The 23064-nt window shown below is 54.5% G+C and overlaps 5 protein-coding genes, 1 long non-coding RNA gene and 2 other non-coding genes across 9 annotated transcripts; 4 read left to right on the top strand and 4 right to left on the bottom strand.

The window, feature by feature from the left end:
* Nucleotides 1-279: 279 nt before the first annotated feature.
* Nucleotides 280-4388, bottom strand: MSRB1 (methionine sulfoxide reductase B1). Its single transcript, XM_037034658.1, has 4 exons — nucleotides 4236-4388; nucleotides 2423-2571; nucleotides 1973-2087; nucleotides 280-1044 (listed from the first exon to the last, which is right to left on the bottom strand). The coding sequence occupies exons 1-4, from the start codon at nucleotides 4288-4290 to the stop codon at nucleotides 1013-1015; spliced, it is 351 nt and encodes a 116-aa protein (XP_036890553.1). The 5' UTR covers nucleotides 4291-4388; the 3' UTR covers nucleotides 280-1012.
* Nucleotides 4389-4757: 369 nt separating this feature from the next.
* Nucleotides 4758-11821, bottom strand: RPL3L (ribosomal protein L3 like). 2 transcript variants are annotated; one of them, XM_037034455.1, is made up of 10 exons: nucleotides 11723-11821; nucleotides 11094-11246; nucleotides 9767-9935; nucleotides 8410-8545; nucleotides 6683-6869; nucleotides 6428-6588; nucleotides 6126-6227; nucleotides 5527-5622; nucleotides 5185-5304; nucleotides 4758-4900 (listed from the first exon to the last, which is right to left on the bottom strand). In XM_037034455.1, exons 2-10 carry the CDS (start codon nucleotides 11131-11133, stop codon nucleotides 4844-4846), a joined length of 1068 nt encoding a protein of 355 aa, XP_036890350.1. In that variant the 5' UTR covers nucleotides 11134-11246; nucleotides 11723-11821; the 3' UTR covers nucleotides 4758-4843. The 2 variants fall into 2 exon arrangements, with proteins under 2 accessions (XP_036890350.1, XP_036890349.1); XM_037034454.1 differs by having other exon boundaries at nucleotides 11094-11286.
* A 1332-nt stretch (nucleotides 11822-13153) lies between these two features.
* On the top strand, nucleotides 13154-15638 carry NDUFB10 (NADH:ubiquinone oxidoreductase subunit B10). Its single transcript, XM_037034457.1, has 4 exons — nucleotides 13154-13409; nucleotides 14674-14812; nucleotides 15025-15164; nucleotides 15484-15638. The coding sequence occupies exons 1-4, from the start codon at nucleotides 13262-13264 to the stop codon at nucleotides 15588-15590; spliced, it is 534 nt and encodes a 177-aa protein (XP_036890352.1). The 5' UTR covers nucleotides 13154-13261; the 3' UTR covers nucleotides 15591-15638.
* Nucleotides 15639-15702: 64 nt separating this feature from the next.
* RPS2 (ribosomal protein S2) lies at nucleotides 15703-17508 on the bottom strand. The gene is made up of 7 exons (XM_037034456.1): nucleotides 17299-17508; nucleotides 17124-17213; nucleotides 16856-16963; nucleotides 16428-16601; nucleotides 16187-16346; nucleotides 15905-15996; nucleotides 15703-15822 (listed from the first exon to the last, which is right to left on the bottom strand). The coding sequence occupies exons 1-7, from the start codon at nucleotides 17473-17475 to the stop codon at nucleotides 15742-15744; spliced, it is 882 nt and encodes a 293-aa protein (XP_036890351.1). The 5' UTR covers nucleotides 17476-17508; the 3' UTR covers nucleotides 15703-15741.
* LOC118978911 (small nucleolar RNA SNORA64/SNORA10 family) lies at nucleotides 16667-16801 on the bottom strand. Its single transcript, XR_005064805.1, has one exon. It is a non-coding gene; the product is annotated as a small nucleolar RNA SNORA64/SNORA10 family (small nucleolar RNA).
* Nucleotides 17509-17791: 283 nt separating the features above from the next.
* Nucleotides 17792-18257, top strand: LOC118978797 (uncharacterized). The gene is made up of 2 exons (XR_005064793.1): nucleotides 17792-17900; nucleotides 18157-18257. It is a non-coding gene; the product is annotated as an uncharacterized LOC118978797 (long non-coding RNA).
* On the top strand, nucleotides 17958-18081 carry LOC118978913 (small nucleolar RNA ACA64). The gene has a single exon (XR_005064807.1). It is a non-coding gene; the product is annotated as a small nucleolar RNA ACA64 (small nucleolar RNA).
* Nucleotides 18258-19567: 1310 nt separating the features above from the next.
* On the top strand, nucleotides 19568-22114 carry RNF151 (ring finger protein 151). Its single transcript, XM_037034490.1, is given in 5 exon segments — nucleotides 19568-19597; nucleotides 19827-19972; nucleotides 20278-20374; nucleotides 21007-21455; nucleotides 21457-22114. Coding segments are annotated over 5 exon segments (762 nt in total). The 3' UTR covers nucleotides 21497-22114.
* The last annotated feature ends 950 nt before the right edge of the window (nucleotides 22115-23064 follow it).

The following is a 23064-nucleotide window of genomic DNA, read 5'->3' on the forward strand; positions in this document are numbered from 1 at the left end:
ATGCTCAATAAATGGGCATCAGAGATGCTCACCTTATGCCTGGCTGGTGTAGCTCAGTGGATTGAGCACGGGACGGCGAACCAGGGATGCTCACCTTGTATCCTGGCATCTCTGATGTTGTAAATAAACAGAGCAGGACTGGGTTTCATTGGTTTATTTGTCTCCTAATTATTCCAGAGGCTTCAAGATGGGAAGGAGGGCTTCAGCATCACCCACCCTCCCAGACTGCAAGAGCTTCGGCACATGTGCAGGAAAGCGTGGTCACTGTGCCCTGGGACAGTGTGGGCTGTGGGATGTGGGCCATGGGCTGTGAGCTCCACAGCCCCCCACCTTGTACAGTCAAGGTTATGGAGCAATAGATGCTTTCCTAAGCCCGTGTGAGGCAAGCAGCAGCCACACAGATTGTGAAACAGAGTTCAGGGCTTCTCTTCTCGTAACTAAGAGACCGGAGATCTGTCCCCTCAGCCCGCTTCCGCCACAGGTCACAGATCATCAACACTCTGGATGCCTAGAAGGGTTTAACCAGAATGAATCATGCAGTGGCTGAGGCTGGAGCAGCCGGCTGGGAGCTCCCCCATTTGTATTCTGTCTCCTAGCACAGCTTGATGGTGATAGGTACCAGCTTTAGTGGGGGCCAGAGTTCGTCTTAGAATTGGGCCCCACAGGGGTGAGTCCTAACAGGCAAGGAGTGGGCACTGGACTAAGGAGGGTAAAGGTGGGATGCACCATCACTCCCAGATGAGCCAGGCTTAGAGCCCACCTCTCCGAAGCTAAGATGAGCTAACAGCTGGGCCCTGCAGGCCCATCCCAGCAGTAGGAGATGGGCCATGAGTAGCCCACTTGTACTTTTCCCACAGAGAACCAGTGCAGAGCCAAGGCCTTGGGAGCCTTCCTGATGTTTCAGCTGGCCCCCCCTTCCCTGTCTGAATGTCTGCGGTTCCAATTCCAAGTTAGGGTGGCCAGCGTTTGGCCACTATGCAGGACGCATCTGAGGTGGCTGAGGGCTGCCCACCTACTTCCCCTGGGAGGTAGAAGTTTCTTTGTCTGAAAGAAAAAGAGGAGAGAGAAAATCAACCCTTGCTCAATTGTGTTGCAGACACCATTCCCTGGGCTAACCCCCTCCACTGCAGCCTGTAAGCCAGGGAGCTAGGAAGACCCAGACACCCAGCTCAGGGCCGCCTGTGTGCCCATCACAACCCACAGCCTCTTCTTCCTGCACAGGACAGAGGATGAATAACCACCACAGGACAAAAGCACCATGGCACCTTATCGTGCGTGAGCCCCAACGGACACCCTGGTTTAACCCCCAGTGACCGCAGTACGCAGGCACTGTCAGCAGCCCCATTTAATGGAGGATGAAACAAACTAGGAACCGGCCACAGTCTTGCAGGTGGAAAGTGAGGTGCTGGGATTTGAGCTACAAAGATCTGGGAGGAGCCCTGAGTGTGGCTGGGTGTGCAAACAGACATGCTGTGATTTGTGACCATTTGTGTGTGCAGGAGAACAAAGGCCAGAGAGGAGGCTGAGCTCAGATAAAATGCAGGAAAATGAAGTACAGCTCCCCAAAACAAGCTATGAATAATAATACTTCCAATAGGAGTGCGTATTTGAGCTATTACTACGTGCCAGGCTGCAGGTGCATAGCCCTGGCTCTCAGCCTCCATCCAGCCCAGCCTCCCACTCCAGTGGGAGGAAGAGCCAGGCTTCTGGAGAAAACCCTTTGCCACATCCACCCTCAGATGTCCTTTCTGGGAACACGTGTAATCAACTAGGCACAGGAGGCCAGACATCTCCTCCACCATCCCTGTCCTGCAGCTGTCTCTTGGGGTGGTTCTGGGCAGTCCTGGGCAGCATGCTTTGGTGCCACCATGCTTTGTCACTGTAAATGGATGAAAAGAGCGTGCCCCCTGTCCGGGCGGGGCCTCTAAAATGTGTGACAGATCTGTGTCTAGGTGCCTGATAGCAAGCTTACCTTTAGGGACAAACTTCAGGGAGCTGCTAAATATTCAGAAGCGTGACTGCCCCTGCTTGGGGCCATCATTCAGGAACTCATGGCCCAATCCATTGCCACACCTGCCACAGGAGACCTTGGAAGAGCACAAGACAGCCCTGTGAGCTTCTAGTCAAAAAAAAAAAAAAAATAGCCATAGCAATGGCCCCTCCTGCCACCTGAAGCCCATTTCCCAAGGTAACTGCTGGCAGAAGAGGCTGACCTCCTCTCCTGGAGCCTGCCCAGGAAAGTCATCCTATTTCCCTGTTCCCACCAGGACCCCAAGCTCTCCCACCAATTTGGGGTGGCAGCTTCCCTGGCTGAGGCCAGATGCCCAGGAAAGACAGACTCTAAGCCCCTAGAGCTGTGGGGGAAGCAGAGGAAGGAAAGGGCAGCCAACATCCCTTCCCAGCCCCTGCTGCTACCACCCACCTTTAAAGCTTCAGGCCGATTGTGCTCTGGACGCTTGGCCACACTGTCGGGATGGATAGTCTTGGTGAAGGCTGGCCATGGGGACGAGTGGGCATACTTTGCACGGCTAGAGAAAAGCTCATAGCCACACTTAGCACACACATAGACACCTGGAGGTAGAACAAGAGGCAGAAGCAGAGATGTGAATCCTTGGATCCAGTATAACGCACCACTCACAGAATAGACTGCACACCCTCCCACACCCCCACCTGGGTATTGGTTTTGTGGGGAGACACATCACTGAGCTCACATTTGAGGGTTCTTGGTGTGTGCCAGAGACCAGGAGAGTCACTTTTCACAATTATCTCATTGACTCTTCTCCACAACCTGTGATGAAGACCTACCCACTGAACAGATGAGGAAGTTGAAGCTCTGCGATACAAACCACTCAACTAGGAGATGTGCAACTGGAAAGGAACCCAGAGAGGCTGACGAGGACACAGTACCCCCACCCCTCACAGGCCCCACACAGAGGGGGCTCTGACAAGGCCAGCACCACCACCTAGCCCCACTCCCTTCTAAAGTCGCTTTCCTGCTGCCCGGCGAAGCCCTGAGCTGGATTCCCATCCACTGGCCTGCTCTCCCTGCCTGAAGAGAACGGTTTTAGGGAAAAGCCCTCCAGGTCAGACAGGGGGCACAGGAAGACAGAGGACCAGGGAGAACAGGTTTTAACCTGCCCTGAAAATATCACTTTGAGAGCTGATTGTGCAGCTCTCAGAAAAGGTTGTGCAGAACTGGACGAAGGTACGCCCTATCCACACCGCCTGGCCTGGGGAGAGCCTCCCACGGGCTTTGTGAACTATTCAGCCTTTACCAGTAACTGGAGGAGGAAGCAAAGAGGAACTGGGAGCTACTGTGGGAGTGGAATTACCACTCCCGTCTTGGCAGAGCAGCCTTAATTCCCACAGCCAGAGGGTCTAAGTGGAGGGCTTTGCCCAGAGTGTCCTATGTCACAGCTGATATTCATAGATGCTCAGTGTCAGAGCCTCACCCCCTAGAAAGCTGGTACCCAACAGATCCCACCCTAAGTAAGTCACTGCCCTAGACTTGTCTGTGGCATGTTTTTACCAAATTGGTCCATTGCCAGGCAGCACAGACAGAAGGAGACTCACCAGGACTTCTTAAAGCCTAGGGCCAGGACTGAGGGCTGCCTAGCCACAAACCACCCCCAACCCTACTCCTCCCACATCGCCCAGGCTGTCAAACTTCACTACACTGGCCAATGGTGGCCTGCGGCATTCCTGTTTTCCAACCCCAGGGGGTCTGGGCAGGGTGGGAAAATCACCTAGTCTAACCGGAACAGGACGTTCAGCGCTTGCCAGCTTACTCTGGGGGTCCCAGAAAGAGGAGAGCAGAAAGGGCAGGGGTCACCAGAGAGAGGGAGCAGCCACAAGGAGGAGTAGCCCTATCACAGGAGTTGCCCCTGGTCAAGACGACCTTCCACTGCAGCCCTCTGAAGGCCAGATCCCAATCCGGGTCTCCCACCACCCGCAATGTACTCTGACCCCACAGACTCCTCCCGGAAACGGCCATGCTCACACTCAAAGTCTTTCCTCCTTGAGGAGAGTCAATTCCTCTCTCTGTCCTCTTCTCGGGTACCCCTACTCTCCAAGGCCCCAGACTCCTCCCTCCTCCATGATACCCTTTATATGCGCTCCTCCCCCCGTCACACTTGCCCCCGCTACTCCCGAGGCTCTGGGGCCCCAAGGGTAGTGACGCCCCGTGTAATGTGTGCACCCTCCCCGCTGCTCTCCCGGGAGGTCACAGGTTGTACCCGGATCAAAGTGGTTCTGGAAAACTTCGCCCCCGAAGAAGCTGCAGAACGACATGGCGCCAACGGGACCGCTGCACTATCGTAGTTGCTTCAGACAGACCTGAAGCCACGGACCGGCTACCTCCCGGCCTGAGCCGGGGCTCCCCGTGCCCCAAGGCACCGCCCCCTCCAGGGGACCAATAGCGTCTAGGAACGCCAGGACACCACCACCTCCCCACGACCCGCCTCCAGAGGGCCCGCCCCTTCCCGCGTACCAAGCGGGACCGGAGTTCCGGTTTCCTCTGACAGAGGCCCTGCACCCTCCCTGAGGACTCGCGGGTTCACTTCTTCCCATAGGTCCTGCCTACTGACAACGCCAGTCCTGCGCTGCGTCTCTGAGGCCCAGCGCCAGGGGGCGCCGCTGAGCTGCACTAGGTTTGGGGGTGGCGGTCGAACCGCTTGCGCTCTCCCTGCTGCGGCGCTAAGCCCAGTGCCACAGGCCTGTCGCCGGCCTTTCCAGGCCTTCAACTCAGACACCGCGGGAAAAGTTGCCTCCAGCCTTTATTAGACAAAGGGGACCGGCGGGGGGTCGCACGTGCTTCTTTTAGGCTCTTTCCATCCCAAACCGCCTACAAGTCTCCCGAGGTCTCCGGCTTTTCTTTCTCAAGATGCTTTTTCTGGGGACCCTGTGGTGGGGGGAGCGGGAGGAGCGTTAGTCACAGGGATCTGGTTCAGAATACTGTCTCTTGGCCCGCTGCCTGAGTCACCCAGAGTCATCCCTGCCGCCCCTCTCCCGGAACGTCCCTCCCCTACCTTCTTTTCCAGCAAGAATCAGTGCCCAGGGCTGGACTCCTAAAAGCCCCCTCCTATGGATGAAGGCAGAAGCATCCCGCCACCCCAGTTTGAGCTTCCCTGCTCTAGAGCAGGTGGGATGTGAGGTCTGTGCTCCAGAGACAGAGGAGGGACTCACCATGAAGGCCCTCTTCTCTTGGGCAGTCTGGAAGCGGCCATGTCCAAACTTGGAGGTGGTGTCGATGAACTTGAGTTCAATATTCTCCAGGTCCCGGCGACTGTGGTGCACCAGGAGGGACTGGGGATCCATAGAAGAGGAGAGCCTTACGGTGGAAGTCCCCACCCCCTCCAGTAACCCCCAGTTCACCTATCTGTCTTGTCAGAACCCCTCCATTTTTGCTCTCCCCATTCCCGACGCTCTTCAGAGCAGACTGAAGGACAAGGCAGGACAGCTACCCACTCTTCCCAAAGCCTGTGAGGCTCCTGATCCCCAGCTCCCCAACCCACTGCCTGCCCTGACCTTCCTCAGTGTGATGACCCGCTTCTTGGTTCCCGCGATGCAACCCTTCAGCATGACAAAGTCGTTGTTGACTTCTCCATAGTGAGGGAAGCCACCCTGTGGGGAGGTGGGTCAGGATCCAGACTGAGTTAGAGGGCAGCTGGGAGCCCTGCGAGAACTCCTATACTGGGCTGTGACTGGCAGGAGCCAGTGCTGGCTCCTGGCCATGGGGTGACACCCTCTATCACTGATCAAAGCAGCAACTGAGCCCACCCAGAGACTTCTGCAGTATCTCATTTAACAATATGAGTTTTACACAGGGGAAACTGAGGCTCAGGGGGGTGGAGTCACCTGCTCCAGCACATACTGCAGCTGGAGTTCAAACCCAGGTAGCTTGCCTCCAAGGCCACAATCAGAGAAGCCGCATTCTGTACATCATGACAGCCGCTGGAGTGTAAGCTGTCTGCAGAGGAGGCTCAGAGTACAGGAAGAAAGGGGTTTGTTCCACCAGGGGGCTGCTTGGTGGGGCCTGCGCTCTTGTGGCATTGCAGCACCCTACACACCTGTCCCACAACCACTCATCAGGGCCCCTCAGCCAAACTGGCTGCTGCCCCCCTTACCAGAGGTGTGATGGACTTGTCAGTCATGTCGTAGCTGGTGGACGCATTATTCTTAACCAGCTTCCCATCCTCCGTGTGCAGCCCCCGGCCAATGCGGTAGATCTGCCAGGAGAACAGGGCACGTTGAGGGTAGCAGGCGGCCTCTGGGGCCAGCAATATGTCCATACCCAACAGCTGCGGGCTTAGACCCAGGAACTGGTGGGTGCATTTCAGAACCTTTGCAAAGCCAGGCAGTGTCTGGGTCATTTACTCCACCAACTGGGGCCTTGTCATGACACCCCTCACCAGGCCTTCAGACACACCTTCTTATTGAGCTCCGTGCGGTGATGGTAGCCTTTCTGCCCAGCCCGGGCGATGGAGCACCCCACTCGTGCAGGGTGCCAGGCACCGATGCAGGCCACCTTTCGAAGCCCCTTGTGGGTCTTCCGAGGCAGCTTCTTGGTGTGCCAGCGGCTTGTGACCCCTGCAGGTGGGAAGGACTGGTGGCTGAGAAGGCAGTCTGGCTTCCACCCCCTCCGAGCAGACTTCCAGAAGCTGCCATCTCCACCTGGCCCTACCTTTGATGCCACGGCCCTTGGTGACAGCAATAACATCAATAACCTCACTCTGACTGAACACGCTGTGCACTGGCACCTGCTTCTCCAGCCGGGCCTGGGCCCAGGCCACCTTCTCAGCCACTGTGCCACCATTCAGCTGGATCTCCATGATGTGGGCCTTCTTCTGCCGGAAGGGCAGCAACTTCATCTGCAGGACATAGCGTGTCCAGTCAATTCCCAGAGGGTCAAACCTCCATCCAAAGACATTACATGACCAGCTAGTGACCCTTAGCAGGCTTACATGCCTTCTTTCATTCAGCAGACATTCCCGTGCCTGGTCTGGCTATGTGCCATGTCCTGTGTTAGGCACTGAGGTACAGCATAGAATGAGGCAGACAGGGTCTCAGTCCTTATGGAGCCGCCATCTAGTTGGGGGCACAGAAGCCAAGTAAACTCTTGGAGAGGGCTAAGTGTTCTGATGGGATGCTGAGGGTGGAGGGGACAGTAACTGCACATAGGATGGTGAGGAACAGCCTCTCTGATGAGTGACACCGGTAACAAAAAGGAGCCACTAGGTTAAGGTCTGAGAGCTTTGGGGGCAGAGGAAACCACATGTGCAATGGCCCTGAGACAGGGAAGATCCTGGGGAGCTAGGGAGACAGGAAGAAGCCCAGTGTGCCTAGGCCATGGGGAGCAGGGAGGAGGGAGTGCAGGATGGAGTCAGACCTGGGCAGTGGCCTGGTCAGGCAGCCTTGCAGGGAGGAACTCGGGTTTTATTCCAAATGTGGGGTCTAATGTGATTTGATTCATATTTTTATTTATTTATTTTTAGAGAGAAGGGAAGGGAAGGAGAGAGGGAGAGAAACACCAGTGTGTGGTTGCCTCCCACATACCCCCCACTGGGGACCTGGGCCTGTAACCCAGGCATGTACCCTGACCGGGAATCCAACTGGCAACCCTTTGGTTCCCAGCCCATGCTCAATCCACTGAGCTACACCAGCCAGGGCTTGATTCATGTTTTTAAATGCCTCTATCTGCTGTTCGGTGAGTCACAGGCTGGAAGCAGGTGGGGATGCATAGGCGGATGCAGGAATGCCTCTCGGTCACAGCACAGTGCTCAACAATGAGTACTTATGGAGCACCTACTGCATACAAGGTGAGTTCTAGGGACACAGCACTGGTCAGTCAGCCATGGCCCCTGCCTCAATGGAGCTCAAGGGAGATGGACATTAACCAATGGCACAGGCAACCAGGAACTGCCAGTGTGAGAGTAACTGGGCAGGGGGTGGGCGGTGGGGAGTGTGTCCCTGCTCAGGGCCTATGAAAGATTTCCCTGAGAACTAGAAGCCAAGACATGTTCCAGAATAAGCCAGAGATAACCTGTCAGCCCACATCAAACCAGACACTATGTACAAATGTGGATTCATACACACACACACTTGTGCCGGGACCCACAGGGAGGCAGCAGGCCGGCCTTCCACACTGGACATTCGGTAGGAACACCAAGCCCTTTTGGGCATTTCAGGGCCTCGGTTGACCACGGGGCCTGGATGATGCCCTACAGCCCTCAGAGCACACTGACCCCATCCCATCCCTGGATCTGTGGCCGCTAGCCCTCTGGTGCCGTGCCCAGGTCTCATGGTATTTTTAGGCTGACATTTGCCAGGGCTCCTGGAAGCTGGGGTGAAGAAGGGTGAGCCCGGCAGTAAACCAGCTGACTGTGTGTGACCTGGGGCTAGGGGGCTGACCTGGGTGTGGACGATGACCCGAATGACCTTGCAGTACTTCTTCATGGCGGCAAAGTCTTTCTGAAGCTGCTTTTTGCCATCAGAATCACGCCACCTCTTACAGGCCTTGGTAAAGGCTTTCTTCTTGCTCTTGTGCCTGAGCCACATACAGAAGGTGCTCAGAGAGGCCAGCTGGGGTGGTTCCCCAGGGCCCTGCCCACCTGCCACCCACCACCAAGCTCGTATCTTAAACAGTAAATGCCCTCTTCCTCCCTCCTTTCCTTCCCAGGGGAGGCCACTGCCAGGCCCTCCCTAGAGTCCCTGGGCTGGCTGCAGTCACCATCTTTAAGCACAGACTGTCCCTCTCTCTGTGCCTCAGTTTCCTGCTCTGTAAACTGGGCATTCTCCTGCTGCCTGCGGCCTGAGGTGAGTGGCAGATGTACAAGAGCTCGGGGAAGGGCCATGTTGGCCACCTGCACACACCGACATGCCTGCTGACCTCACTTCTGGAGCAAACAGCTGGTTCTGTGCCTTGTTCCTAACACTCACTGGGACTCTGGGGGGTGGGCAATAGTGTCCACATTCTACAGCTGAAGAAGCCAAGGCTCACAAAGGTCAAAGTCCCTGGATGTGGGGCAAGTTGGTGACAATAAAAATAGAGAAAGCAAGGTCGGCTGGCCCCTGTTGAGCACTTCCTCTGTACTGAGCCCTAGATCCGCTCCGCCCGTCTAACCCTCACAGCAGCCCCAAGGTGTGGGGGCCACTCCCATCTCCATTTGATAGTGTCTGTGGCAGGCCTAACGGTGACAGGCGACACACGGTTGTACGAGGGCAGCCAGCTTGCCCGCGGTCACACAGCCTGCTGTGACTTTAGGGCCCACAGTGGGCCAGGGCCGAGCTATGCCTCTGCCTACACAGGAAGGGTGTGTCTGTCTGTGCGGTGCTCAGGTTGGGGAGGAGGGTCCCTTGCCTTTCAGGACTTGAGGCAGGGAGGGTTTGAAGCCCGAGAATGCCTTTCTTTCTGATGAGACCAGCTCTTCAGTTGGCTGTTTCTCTTTTCACCCTGGATGCTAGGAAGCTCGGATCCTACTGACATTTTCATCATACTAGTTCCTTAATGAACCCTGAGGATTAGAATACCTGCTCTCTCTTTTTCTTCTATCCCAATTTCCTCTCCAACCTGCGAATACTCATCTTTTACTGTACGAAAGGCAACTCTTCACACACGCTCGCACACACTTTCCTGCCTTCCACACACTCTTGACGCTTCTCTCCCTACCCGCCCCCCTCAGCCCAGCACAGGGATGGGGAGCGAAGGGCCCGCCCATCCCCAGGGGCTCCACCAGGCCACACGGGGTCCACCGCTGAGGGTCCTCACCAGTCCTTGTAGAAGCGCCGACGGCACTCATCACTGAGGTGCTCTGCAAAGATGGTCTTGAAGGTCCGCAGGCCTCGAGGGGTGGCCACATAGCCCACGACACCCACCACCACCAGAGGTGGAGTCTCCACAATCGTCACTGCCTCCACCTCCTCCCGCTTGGAAATTTCTGAATGAGACCCAGACATGGGCATGGAGGAGAGCCTCCAGGGCCCGCGGGTAAGGAGGACAAAGTGAAAGAGCCAACTGCAGCCCCCCCACCCCAGCCTGAAGGAGGAAGATGTACCACAGCCCCAGAACTGCTGGGGACAAAGGGCCTCTCCCTCAGACTGCCTGCTCCCTGGTAGTTCTCTCCTTGCTCAGTGGAGGCGGGCGGAGCTGCTGGTCAGAGCCCCACAGGTGGTCCCTGCTGGTTCTGACACTGAGATCTCAGGCAAGGCCTGACCTTTCCCCTGCCTCCGTGTCCCCACCAGACCACCGGGGAATGGACTAGGAGAGCAACAGCCAGGGCAGCATTCCGCAAACGATGGGGTTGGGCTTCCTTTAGCCAGGCACAAATGATCATTTTTTAATTTTAATACTTAAAAATCTACATTGATGAGATCTAGGGGAAAAAACTGTAACTTGTCCAAAACACACAATTTTACTGACGTTATTACAAAGGCTGATACAAAGTAAAAGAAGTATATGCTTTAAAAATATATTAAGAGGAATAAAAACAGGTGAGTGGCTGCCAAAAGGTTGGGGGCAGGGTGACTGTGGCTGTGAAAGGGGGCCGGGGAGCTCGTGGGGGTGGAACGCTCCTCGGTGGTGGTGCACCCGTGCCACACGGCAGAGCCACGTACAGCTAGATGCACCTGTGCACACACAAACGCAGCTGAGGAAACTCCGGCCAATGAACAGGTTTCCACCGGGAGAAACTGGGTGAGGGGTACATGGAACCTCTCTCTGCCATTTCTCTCTGCCATTCACCACATGCGAATTACAATGATCTCAAAACGAGAGCACAATTGGATGGCTCCTAGCTCCTCCACTTACTAACTAGGCCACGGGTAAGTTTTATAACTGCTCCATTTCCTCATCTGGAAACCAGGGACAATGACAGACCCCACCTCAGGGGCGGCTGGGGGCCAGCGGTCAGATGGTCATCATTCTGACTGCCATTCTCACAGGCAGCGCCTCCCCCTCTCTGGGGCCATTTCCCCTCTTGAAGTCGAGTTCTGATATCTAGCACTCGAAAGTTTCCCTAAATCTTCTCCCAGTGAGGGGAGTTGTGTCCGAATTTCACACACACACACCCCCCCACGTGTCCCCTGTGGCCACTCACTGAGCCCCGGCCGATGCACCTCTCGCAGAGTGTGTGTCATGCCTGCCTTGTAACCCAGGAAAGCTGTGAGGTGCACAGGCCGGCTGGGGTCATCCCGAGGCCATGTCTTCACCTTGCCCCGGTGCCGGCGGCTCCTCTTGTGGGGCAGGAAACCTAGATGTCCATGCCGAGGGGCAGAGAACTTTCGGTGGGACTGAGGACAGGAGAAGATGGAGGTCAGTGCCAGGGTTGCCCTGGTGAAAATGGCTGGATGGTCCCAAGGCCTGAACTGGAGAAAGTAGCTAAAGGCCCTAGACTGAGGCTCAGTGGTCTTCAGTGCCTCCATTTGTCTTTAGGAAAGGAGGTTTGCCTAGGGGCAGTGTCTTATGAATGGAGCCAGCACCAAGCCCTCCTCATCCACAGGCATCCTGCCTTAGTGGGCTCAGCCTGGCTGGGCCCAGAAGAGGTAGGCCCACACTGTGGCTAGAGCTACGGAGATGGAGGGCCGAGCTCTGGCCCCTGCAGTTCCCTCCAATCCCCTAATCCCTCACAGGCCTAAGGACTATCCCTGCTAGGTGAGACTCCAGGAGCCCACCTGCCCCTCCCCAGGAAGCTGGCTTGCTCCACCTCCAGCCCCCCAGCCCACTGACCATAGCAGCCGGTCCCTGCAGGTCAGGAAAGAAAGGGGCCTTCCTGCCAGGTGCTGGAGGTCGAGTGGCAGGGCCAGCACGCACACAACAGCCAGATCCCAGATTTAGCCCCTGGCAGGGAAGTTTGGTCATCTCCCTTGGCAGGCATGGGCTCTGGTGCCAGGAGAAGGCTTGGCCTGGGCGGGGCCGTGGGGGGACATCAAATGAACAGCCTGGGGTGGGAACACTTGGAGTCAGGGCTGGCACTCCTTTCCTCAAGGGCCCTGGAACTGGGTCACACACACTTTGTTTTCTTTCTTGTGAAACCCACCCCCAGAACAGCAACAACCTGACCTGGTGGGAGGCAAGGAACCCTGGCTGGTGGGCTTCTTTCACAGAGCTGCCCAAGATGAGGGTTTGAGTCCAGTCTGCTGGCCCCGGGGCAGAGGAGATTCCTGCCCTGTCTTGTCCTGAGTGCTGTGAGCCTGGGTTGGCTCTGCGCCCAGAGGGTCACTAGGGCCCTGACTCAATATCAGGGTCCCTTGACAGTAATAGCTGTGATCCAAGAACATTCAGATACTGAAGTTTTAATGAAAAGGGGATTGAAATCTCTTATTTTTTGATTCACAGTAGCTCAGCCCTGCCTCCATGGGGTCCCCTCTTTCAGTCCCATGTTGTAGGCCAATCTGAGGATTCTTCAGGTCTGACTTGTGTGCTTCTAGGAGTTCAAGATTTAAAGAGTTCATATTTCTGTGACTCCAAATTCTGTGTGTCCAAAGAGTTGATGGCTGTATCTCTGATCTGAGCCTTTGGGCAGAAAGTGACCAACACTTTCCCTGGCACCTGCCAGGGGCTATGCCAGGTGTGGAGATCGCAGAGGGCAGCCAGCAGGGCTCTAGGCAGTGGACGTGCCTCAAGGGCACAACAGTGCTCAGGACCAGGATGAAACCATCAGAACCGGACCAGAGCACCCTGCACCCAGGATAGTAGCCACTTCTCCCTATAAGTGGGGGCTCCGAGGGGCAAGCTCTGCCTCCTGCTCCACTCCAGGCAGGCCCCCCAAGCCCACTGACAGGCACAGTGGAGTCCAGAAAGGGGTTGTAGGGAACAAGCAATCCAAGAAGGCATCCTGGAAGAGTAGTTGGTGTTATTTATTTGCTCTACCGTCCTGAGTTCTCCAGAAGAGCACATTTATTTTATTTCTTGTGTTCGTTCTATTTCTTGCTGCACTTGGCAAGGGCTACACTCTGTCAGAACTTAATACTTACTCCTCCTCTATCAGTCTCCTTTTGAACGTAAGCAAGGAAGAACTCTCCAGAGACCTAGGCGGCATTTGCAATGGCGCTTCAGTCCCAGAGGGGGCGCCCACGCTGTGAGACGGTGCAAGAGCCCACACCTGGGCGTGTCGGGAGGACAAGTCCCGTGGTGCCTCGCGGGCGCCTACCTCCGTGCGCAGGCGCAGCTGCCCTAGGGCGTCCTCTGCTGAGGGCGAAGTAGACCACGGACAGAGGTGGAGGCTGGGACTAGGCATTCCAGAGGGTTCCCGCCGTGAGCCGCGCCATGCCAGATAGCTGGGACAAGGACGTATATCCCGAGCCCCCGCGCCGCACGCCGGCGCCCTCCCCACAGACCTCGCTGCCCAACCCCATCACCTACTTGACGAAGGCCTTCGACCTCCTCGTGGACCGGCCTGTGACCCTAGTGAGAGGTACGGGCTCCACCCGGTCCTCGCCGCTGCCCGGTACCCCGAACCCCGTAGCCCAGCCTGTACACCCCGCCGCACCCCGGGCTTCGCCCTCATGACTTTCCCCGGCCGGAACCCGGAGCTCCCCTTCTGAGATCTATGGGCCTTGTCCTGTACTTAGACCCCTAACTGCACCCCAGGCCTTGCCTCCCGGACGCACCCGGACCCCTCTGCTCTCTGGCCCCCTCTGGGACTCTCCGCGCACTCCTGGTCTCCAACCTCGCCCGAGAATTAAGGGTTATTAGACGATCATAGTTATGTGTCCTGGGGCTTGTTAGACCCCAATCTGCCAGCACGCTTTGCATCCTGCCTAGTGCACAGTAGGCGTCGGAAGAAGGGTGTTGAAATGAAGGAGTCCTCCACTAACCCACTACATGCCTGCAATATGACCGGGGTGGTCAGGTGAAGGCTGAGGTCTCCCCTCAACCCCGAAGTGCAGTGTCGACCTTCGTATGTGCCCAGATTCCTCCTCTCTGATTTGAACCAGATGAATATTTAGAACTGTTCTTTGTTGCCCAGTTTGTGGTTCAGGCAGCCCCATGGGGCAGCAGCAAGAGTATGCTCTGCCCTCAGTTACTAGTATGCCCTGTGACCCATCCATGCGTTTAACTTCATTTATTCAACAAAACCTTTGGGGTGCTTAGTGTGCTCTGGTGGCTCTTTTGTTAGGGAGGATAAAGTAAGCAAACCAGACTCCGAAGGTCTAGAAGAGGCACTGCAAAGGGCCCACTCCCTTTTTTGTTCAATTTCTTAGAAAGTGTTTCACACGTCTGGGTTTCACTAGGTCCAACTTAGTTCTCCTGTGGGGAAGTTTAGGCCAGGTGAGTCAGTGGCAGCAGAACTGGGACTAGAATCTCGGCTGATGGCCTTTGCCTACTCAGTGGGTCTCTGTGACGGTAGTTGGCTGGCAGGTAGGGTGTAGCAGCCTGGGCTTGCAGAGCCTGGGTTCAGAATCCTGCTTTCCCTCTGTATCTCTGTAAATAAGGACGTGCCCCATAGGGTTGTCATGGGGACACAGTAAACCTAGACATTGCCATTTGTAGCCCAGTCTTTCCCAGGACTGTATGTGCCAGCCCACCCATGAGTCCACTTGCCTGTCTTTGTACAAATTTGGAACATACGGGAAATCTGCCCCGCCTGTGGCTTATGAAAAAAAGCTAAGAGCCCATCTAAACTGTGACCTATCCAAACCAATGGGGCCTTTGAGTCTGGGGTTTTCTCTCTACAGAGTTTATAGAGCAGCAGCATGCGAAGAACCGGTATTACTACTACCACCGGGAGTTCCGCCGGGTGCCGGACATCACAGAGTGCAAGGAAAAGGATATCCTGTGCATGTTTGAGGCAGAAATGCAATGGAGAAGAGACTAGTATGTTCTGCCCTCGACTGGGGAATACTGAGCCCTGCACAGTGACCATTATCATGCTGGGCCATCATTCCCTGGGGATGCCCTAGGATGGTCAGCCAAGATCTTGGGAGTGGAGGGACCAGACTACAGAGCTCCAACTCCTGCTTTCTTTCTACTCTCCCTGGGTACAAGGGAAGGATTCCTTGTAGACCACCCTTGTTCTTTCCTTTCAGCAAAGTTGATCAAGAAATCGTCAACATTATCCAGGAAAGGCTGAAGGCCTGTCAGCAGAGGGAAGGTGAGAGCTACAGGCAGAACTGTGCCAAGGAGGTGGAGCAGTTTGCCCAAGTGGCCAAGGCTTATCAGGACCGTTGTAAGTGAGCCTCACCCCAGCCCTAACCCCTTCTGCTTTCTTGCCAGCCAAATCCCCAACCCTGTATACTCTGGTCTCCATAGCTGTGGGATGAAAGTTGCTGAGAGGTGGTCTTCAAACCTATGTACTTGCAATGGTTCCTATCGCCCAAAGCTTTAATTAGGTCAGCCTTGCAGGGTGTCTGGAATTACCACTGTGCCTCAGGTTCCCCCTTCTGCTCAATACCTGTCTTGCTGCTTGACGTTCCTTGCTGTATTGAAGACCCCTTTTCCCATCATGGGAGAAGTGGCCTCTGACTCCACTCCATCTCTTTTCCCAGATCATGACTTAGGGGCCCACTATTCTGCCAGGAAGTGCCTGGCGAAACAGAAGCAAAGGATGCTTGCCGAGAGAAAAGCTGCTAAAGAGGCTGCTGCTACATCCTGAGCCCCCTCATGACAGTCACTACTGTTAAATAAAGAGTACTGAAACCTGTTTCTGGTGTCACCTTCAACACTCAACCTTGACACATTGACAAGCCAACAGAAAACAACTACTATTAACAGGCTTAATTCACTTTATTTTCCTTGTACAAAAATTATGTGGTGGCCACAGCTGGAGCCTGGGTCCTCTGCACAGAAACTCTGGTGTGGGTCTTTGACAGGTGGTCGGTGAATTCCTGGAAAAACAAACAAGGCTTTAGCTGTAGTCAGACACACACTGCACTTGCACAGGTTAACAAGGTGGCAGGCGGGCTGTACCTGGTAGGGAGACTTGGTGAACACAGTGTCTTTCCAGAGGTCAGGTGTGAGATAGCTGTAGGTCTTAGAGATGGCATCAAAGGTGGCCTTGGCTAGAAAAGGGAAGAGGGATTTGCCCAAAATAAGACCCCACGTGTAGACAAAATCTGTCCAGTTCCTAGGAAGAGACCCCTTTGCCCTGGTCTCCTGTGCATTAATGGCTTTCATTTGACATGCCACTGCCTACCCAGAATTAGGCAGTGCTGCGAGGCCACAGCCATGTGTAGGCCACCTGCCACCTACCAAAGTTGCCCAGGGTAGCAGTGCAGCCCCTGGCTGAGGTGTAGCAGTCGTCAATACCAGCCATCATCAGCAGCTTTTTGGGCACAGGGGCCGAGACGATGCCAGTGCCCCTGGGTGCAGGGATTAGGCGTACCAGCACAGAGCCACAGCGCCCGGTCACCTGGAAGGGTAGAGGAGTCAAGACTGGGGCAGAAGGAAGTCTACCACTTAAGACCCCATCAGTTTCCACCACCCAGCCTACCTTACAAGGGACAGTGTGGGGTTTGCCGATCTTGTTCCCCCAGTAGCCTCGACGCACAGGGACAATGGAGAGCTTGGCCAAGATTATGGCTCCACGGATGGCAGTGGCTACTTCCTTTGAGCACTTAACACCCAGACCAACATGTCCATTGTAGTCCCCAATGGCGACAAATGCCTATAAAGATACTTAAGTGGCTAGTGGTCCACTGCACTGTACAGCATCACTGACCACCACTTAGGACCTGTTGCGCCCCTCCAGGAAAGAATGGCCACTGTGAGGCCAATCTGAGGTCCTGAGGAGATCCTTTCTCTCTCTCCCCATTACGAAAGTCACACATGTGCAAAAAATGTGTAACTACGCAGAGCTGAGAGAGTTTCACAAAGCCCCTTAACAGACACAGCCAGGAAGAAACAAAATGGCTGGCATACCTTGAATCGGGTCCTCTGGCCTGCACGTGTCTGCTTTTGCACGGGCATAATCTTCAAAACCTCGTCCTTGAGGGATGCCCCCAAGAAAAAGTCAATTATCTCAGATTCCTACAAGAAATGAGATTTGTGACAAATGCGTTTAAACTGAATCTCTCAAAGAAAGCGCAGAGCCCCTCAATAGGGCTCATTTCTCCACCCCATCCCAAATGGAACTCCCCAGGGCTGCACCTGCCCAAAGCCCCGGATAAAAGTGAACCCAACGCGTTACCTTGATGGGCAGAGAAAAGAGATAGATTTCCTCCAGGGACTTGATTTTCATGTCTTTGACCAGGCGGCCCAACTTGGTGACGGGGATCCACTGGAGGATGAAAAAGCGCCGATGACAAGGGCAAACTGCCCGGTGCTGTCCTCGGGCCCATCTCACGCGCATGCCCCAGACCTACCTCCTTATCCTCGGCCTTGCCTCCACGAGCTCCACGGCCTCGGCCCCGGCCCCGACCCCGGCCGCGACCTCGGCCACGGATGCCACTGCCAAATCCTCCTCGGAAGCCGCCGCGGCCTCCCATTCCAGGGGCCCCAGGGCCTCCCGGCCCTCCCGCAGCACCGGCGTCATCCGCCATTTGCTGAAAAGAACAACACCACCAAAAATCAGCGAGGTTCAACCGTTCGCTTTGAGCTGACTACGGGTCCCACCCGCTACTGAAATTACACCAGCCGGATATCCACGGACTCCCGTCCCTGGGGCTATCAGGCCACACAAAACACAAAGAGCACTCACGTGTTCCTTGGGGGAAAAAAGAGCAAGCGCGCCCTCGGAAGAACTTTTTATATGGCGCCAAGTGCCGCGAGATCTAGAGCGCACCGCCCTGATCGCGAGTGGTCCGAGGACCTATAAGACAGCTTGTGATTGGCTACGTGGGGCCCCGCCCCCTCCGAGTTCTTCGAGCGCCTGCGCTTCCGCGGTCCGCGGCCCCGGAATCTGTGTGACCACGGCGGAGTCTTATAAATGTTGGCGGAGTCACGACCACATTTTTTGGTATTGCAGGTAGGTCCGCTCGTTTGATGTTTAGTGTATATGTTGGGTGGTGCTCGGGAGATCGGCGTTGGTTGAAAATCACCCTCGGCTCTGTCCGTGACCGTGGGTGAGATTCGGCGCCCAGAGTCACCGGGGGCCTCAGCTCACCGCCCATTTGGTGTGGAGAGGTGAAACCCAGGCCCCGACACGTGTCGCTGGTCCGGGTCACGGTGCTGCCGCTCTCGTGCTCTGGTGTCAGATCCCTGACCCTGTTTTCTCTCCGTAGGAGGCCCGGATGCCCCAAATCTGAGGCTGACGCCGCCAGGAACGTCGCGGGTGGGGGCCTCGGCTGTCCTCATCTTTCAATAAAGCTGTTGGTCTAACTTGTGCATGTGTGAGTTTTTGGTCTCTTGCTCTTCACTTCAGCTGGGAAAAAAGCATCTGTTGACGCTGGGACCGATGTGTGCTGTGAAGGGTACACCAGTGTGAGACACATTTTTTTCCAGGGTAGCCCTTTTTTTTTTTTTTAGATTTTATTTACTTATTTTTAAAGGGGAAGGGAAGGAGAGAAATATCAATGTATGGTTGCCTCTCATGAGTCCCCTCCTGGGAACTGGCCTGCAACCCAGGCATGTGCCCTGACTGGGAATCCAACCACGATCCTATAGTTCGCAGGCCAGCGCTCAATCCGCAGAGCTACACCAGCCAGGGCCAGGATAGCCCTATTTTGCTTTGGATGCCACACAAGGCATCTCCAAGGCTGACGGTTGACTTTTAAGGCCCCACACCCTGTACTTTCGTCATCAGCATATAGAGTAACTTGAGCTTGATGGGAGTCAGGTTGGGCCTCCTAACCACTAGCAAGATAGGAATGGAAGATTTACAGTTAAAACAGTGGCTCCCTGTTGCACTCAGAGCCGGGTTAGGGTCTTTAAAATTTGAAGGGCTCACCATTCAATGGTGTGGAAATGCACTTCTCTGTGCCTTACATGTGGGGACGTGGTTTCTCAGGTTGGAATTTATTTCCCCATTCCCTTATCATAGGTCTGCCCAGATGGTTGCAGCCTATCTACTCTGGTAAGCTTTCCCACAGGCTAGCTCTTCCTGCTATAGTACTGCAGGTTGCATGGGCATCTGGTTCTCATTTCCCTGGTCTGTACTCTGGAGAATCATGGATCTTAGATCCTAAAGTCCCTGAGCTCAGAAGTCTAGCTACCTGGGCAGCACTATTTAAGAACAGAAAGGGGAACAATCCCTGCATTCTTACTGAAGCTTCAGTCCTGGGGAAACTGACCCCAGAATCTTGATTCCAGGCTCAGTGCTGCTTGGGGATCAGCTGTCAGCCACCATCAAGGTAGGGGCTTCAGGGATCTGTCCTAGGTCTGGACTATACTCTATCCCTCATCAGTGTGCCTTTAGAGAAGGGAGCAAGAGCCAGTTGATGCAGGGTCACAGTGGGCCCTTGACAAGGTTGTGATAGGCCTGAGTTGGACAATGCCACTGTGATGTCAGCCCACACACCCTGTCAAATAGAGGTTCCTTGGACCCCAAGGGTCAGGAGCTGCTGTCCACAAACAGATCATGGTAAGCCCCAAATCCTCTTGCCTCTGGCCCTTAGATTGATACCTGACTCCAGAGATGGATCCTAATTCTCATACTAAGGGTGGACAGTGGGTTACAAGCTCCCAAATAGGACAATGAAACCTTTCAGAGGATTCTGGCCAAAAGTAACTCCAGGCTCAGGCAAGCTTCTCCCGCTGGGAATTAATATTCCCACACTCAACAGCTGACACTCAACAGCTGTCCCCTCAAAACGGGTGCTGACCCAACCCCCCTCTTGGGGTGTTCATGTGGCCCACCTCCTCAAATCTTGCCAGGGTCTCCTTGGTGTGTGGAGTGGGCCGGTGACCAGATTCTGGTCCTAACCAAGCCCTGACACTGGCTTGGCCTTTGCAGAGCGGTGGGTATGATCTCAACCTCTTCACCAGCCCTCCCAACAGCAACTTTCTGTGTTCTGTCTGCCACGGGGTTCTCAAGAGGCCAGTGAGGTTGCCATGCAGCCACGTCTTCTGCAAGAAGTGCATCGTCCGGTGGCTAGCCAGGTGCTCTTAGGTTCCCAAGAGGCTGGGAAGGCAGGGGTGGGAACGAGGGCCATTTCTGTAACCCAAGAAAAAGGAAGGTCTGCAAAGCACTAAGTCATCATGGCCATAAGATTCAGGTGCTAAATCTCTTGGGACACTGAAATATGTGGGCCCCCTGACCCTGTGGTATATGCAGCCCCTGGCCCAGACCTCAGAGCTGAGAGCTCCCTATAAAGCCCTCTTGTGCTTCTTCCAACTAAAGAGAAAGGACAAACATGTTACCTACCTCCCTTCCCAACCCTAACACCCCAACTTGTGCCTCCTAGAGAAAAGACCTGTCCATGCTGCAGAAAAGAGGTGAAACGTAAAAAGATGGTCCATATGAATAAACTCCGAAAGACCATTGGTCGCCTGGAAGTTAAGGTAGCTCAAAGTACCACTGCCACTAAACTCCTTACCTGCCTTGGGGGGGGGGGTGAGCAGAGCCAGGAGAGGGTGCAAGGAGAATTCCATTTGCAGAGAGAACTGAAGGTTTCTGAAGCAACACAGACTGCTGACTTGGGGTCATCACACCTGGCTAAATTGTCTCATCTCTACCATTTAATTGTGGTGTGACTTTGGGCAAGTTACATAATCTCTCTAACACCTACGCCCCGCCCCTCACCCCCCATCTGGGTCTCAAATGTAAAATGGGACTCATAGAATAGAAAATTTTTAGAGAATGATATGTCTGCTGTGCCAGCCATTAATTCTCCAGCCCCCTAATTGTATAGATGGGAAAACTGAGGTTTAAAAAAAAAAAAGCCTGGCATACATACAACCCACTACACCAACCCAGCCATTCACCTCCCTGTTTTCCAAACCTCAGGCCCTGAGCCCTACTCTCAGAGATCTAGGCTTCCCATTTCCAAGCATTTGTCCAACTCTTCCCCTCTCTCCACGTCATTGGTGCCAGTGGAATGCTATGGATGGGGGATTTGGGGGGAGTGGGCAGCTCATGGGCTGCCAATGCCCAACCTGATTTGGACTCACAGGATGCCCTCCCCCACCCCCAGTGCAAGAACGCTGAAGCTGGCTGCTTGGTGACATGCCCCCTGGCACATCGTAAGGGGCACCAGAACTCATGCCCTTTCAAGCTAATGGCTTGCCCCAATGAGGGCTGCATGGCGCGGATACCACATGAGGCCTTGGATGAGCACCGGCAGCACTGCCAGCATGGTACCCAACAGCGTCGCCCCCTAGGCTGTGGGGCCACCCTGGACCCAGCAGAATGTGTAAGCCACAACTGCCACCTGGAGCGTGAGGCCTGGAGCCAGCACCAGGAGCGCAGCCGGAATCTGGTGCTGTGCCTGCTACGGCGCGTGCGCAAGGTGCACCGCACCACCAACCTCCTGCGCCGTGGGTTAGCCCAGCTAGAAGACTTCCTGGAAGATGACGCGCTGCTTGTAGGCACCCGGCAGGAGGATGCGGAGGCAACCCCAGAAGGCAGTATTGGGGCTAAGGTGTGGGAAGTCCAGGGCCAAAGTACCTTGTAAATTGAGGTGAATAAATGCAGGCCCCGATCTGGCACTCGCCCTGCTCCTCTCCAGTCACTACTCCCGTCTCCCCGCAGGGACACTTTGGCCTCTCTCCCTTGACCTCTCCCAACTTGGACACTGGCTGTTCTCCCTGCTCAAAAGCTTCTTCCCTTGCTCTCATTGGTCTGACTTCCTTCCACTCAAATGAATGTCTCCTTGCAAAGGTTCTCTGCCCCAGGCTGCTTCTTAGTTACTTTCTACCAATCTGTTTACCAGCTTCATAGCCAGGAGCACAAATGGCTCAAAATCCAGAACTGGAGTAAAAGCCAACTCAACAGGACTCACAAGGAACTCCCTTACCTCTGACCTCCTCCCCTTATATTCTCCTTACTCCCTCCCTGCAGCTATAGGGGCTTTTGTTGCTGCTCCTAGCTCCAGACCTATGCACTGACTGTTCTCATCTCGAAGCACTGTTCCCCCAGATAACCACAGGGCTCCCTGTGTCACCTACTTCAGGTTTTTGCTCGTGTCCCCTTCTCCATGAAGGGTTTTCCACCACCCCATTCATAATCGCAGCCCCTAAGCTCCACTCCAACCCTGGCCAATCCTTCCCCAGCACTAATCATTTAAAATGTCACTATTAGGCCTATCAACAGGGGGAGAGAGGGGGGAAAGGTACAGAGAATAAGTAGGGTAGGTGGTAGGCAGAAAATAGATGGGGGGGAGGGGGTAAAAATAGTATGGGAAATGTAGAAGCCAAAGAACTTATATGTGTGACCCATGGACATGAACTAAAGGGGAGAAATGTGCAGGTGGGAGGGGAGTGAAGGGGGGAAATGGGACAACTGTAATAACATAATAAAATATATTTTAAAATAAATAAAATGACACTATTATTCCTTGCCCTGCCACTCAGTCCCCACCCCACTAGCACATGAACTACCCGAAAACAGGGTTTTTGGTTTTCTTCTCTAGTGTTTCCTACGTGCCAAGAACAGTACTTTGCACACACAATATGCTCAAATACTTAAACGACTCTGAAATTACCCGATCTATTCATTTACCTGTGTTCTCATACCAGGCCATGAGCCCAAGGCAGGGTTTTCAAGTCTCTATATACTCTCAGAAGCGCTCACCCTGAATCCCAAAATGCTTAGGGGACAGGATCCTTGGGATTACTTTAGTAAACATTTCCTACGAATGCCTTTCTAAATTTCTATTAAAAAGCCAGATATACAGATGATGTACTCTAAAATGGTACACCTGAAACCTACATAATTTTATTAACCAATGTCACTCCAATAAATTCAATAAAAAATGTAAAAAATTAAAAGGCCAAGTCCTGGCTGGTATAGCTCAGTGGATTGAGAGAGGGCCTGGGAAGCAAAGGGTTGTAGGTTTGATTCCCAGTCAGGGTACATGCCTGGGTGGTGGGCCGGGTCCCCAGTAGGGGGTGTGCAAGAGGCAACCACACACTGATGTTTCTGGCCCTTTCTCCTTCCCTTCCCCTCTCTCTAAAAACAAAATAAATAAAAAGGCCAGGTCAGATAGCTGAGAACCCAGTCCCTCGCAAGTCTAAAGCACCGGCCCAAGCAG

This window comes from Sturnira hondurensis, unplaced genomic scaffold (assembly GCF_014824575.4).
Source record: "Sturnira hondurensis isolate 20B ecotype Veracruz unplaced genomic scaffold, ASM1482457v3 Scaffold0022179, whole genome shotgun sequence".
Lineage (NCBI taxonomy): Eukaryota > Metazoa > Chordata > Mammalia > Chiroptera > Phyllostomidae > Sturnira > Sturnira hondurensis.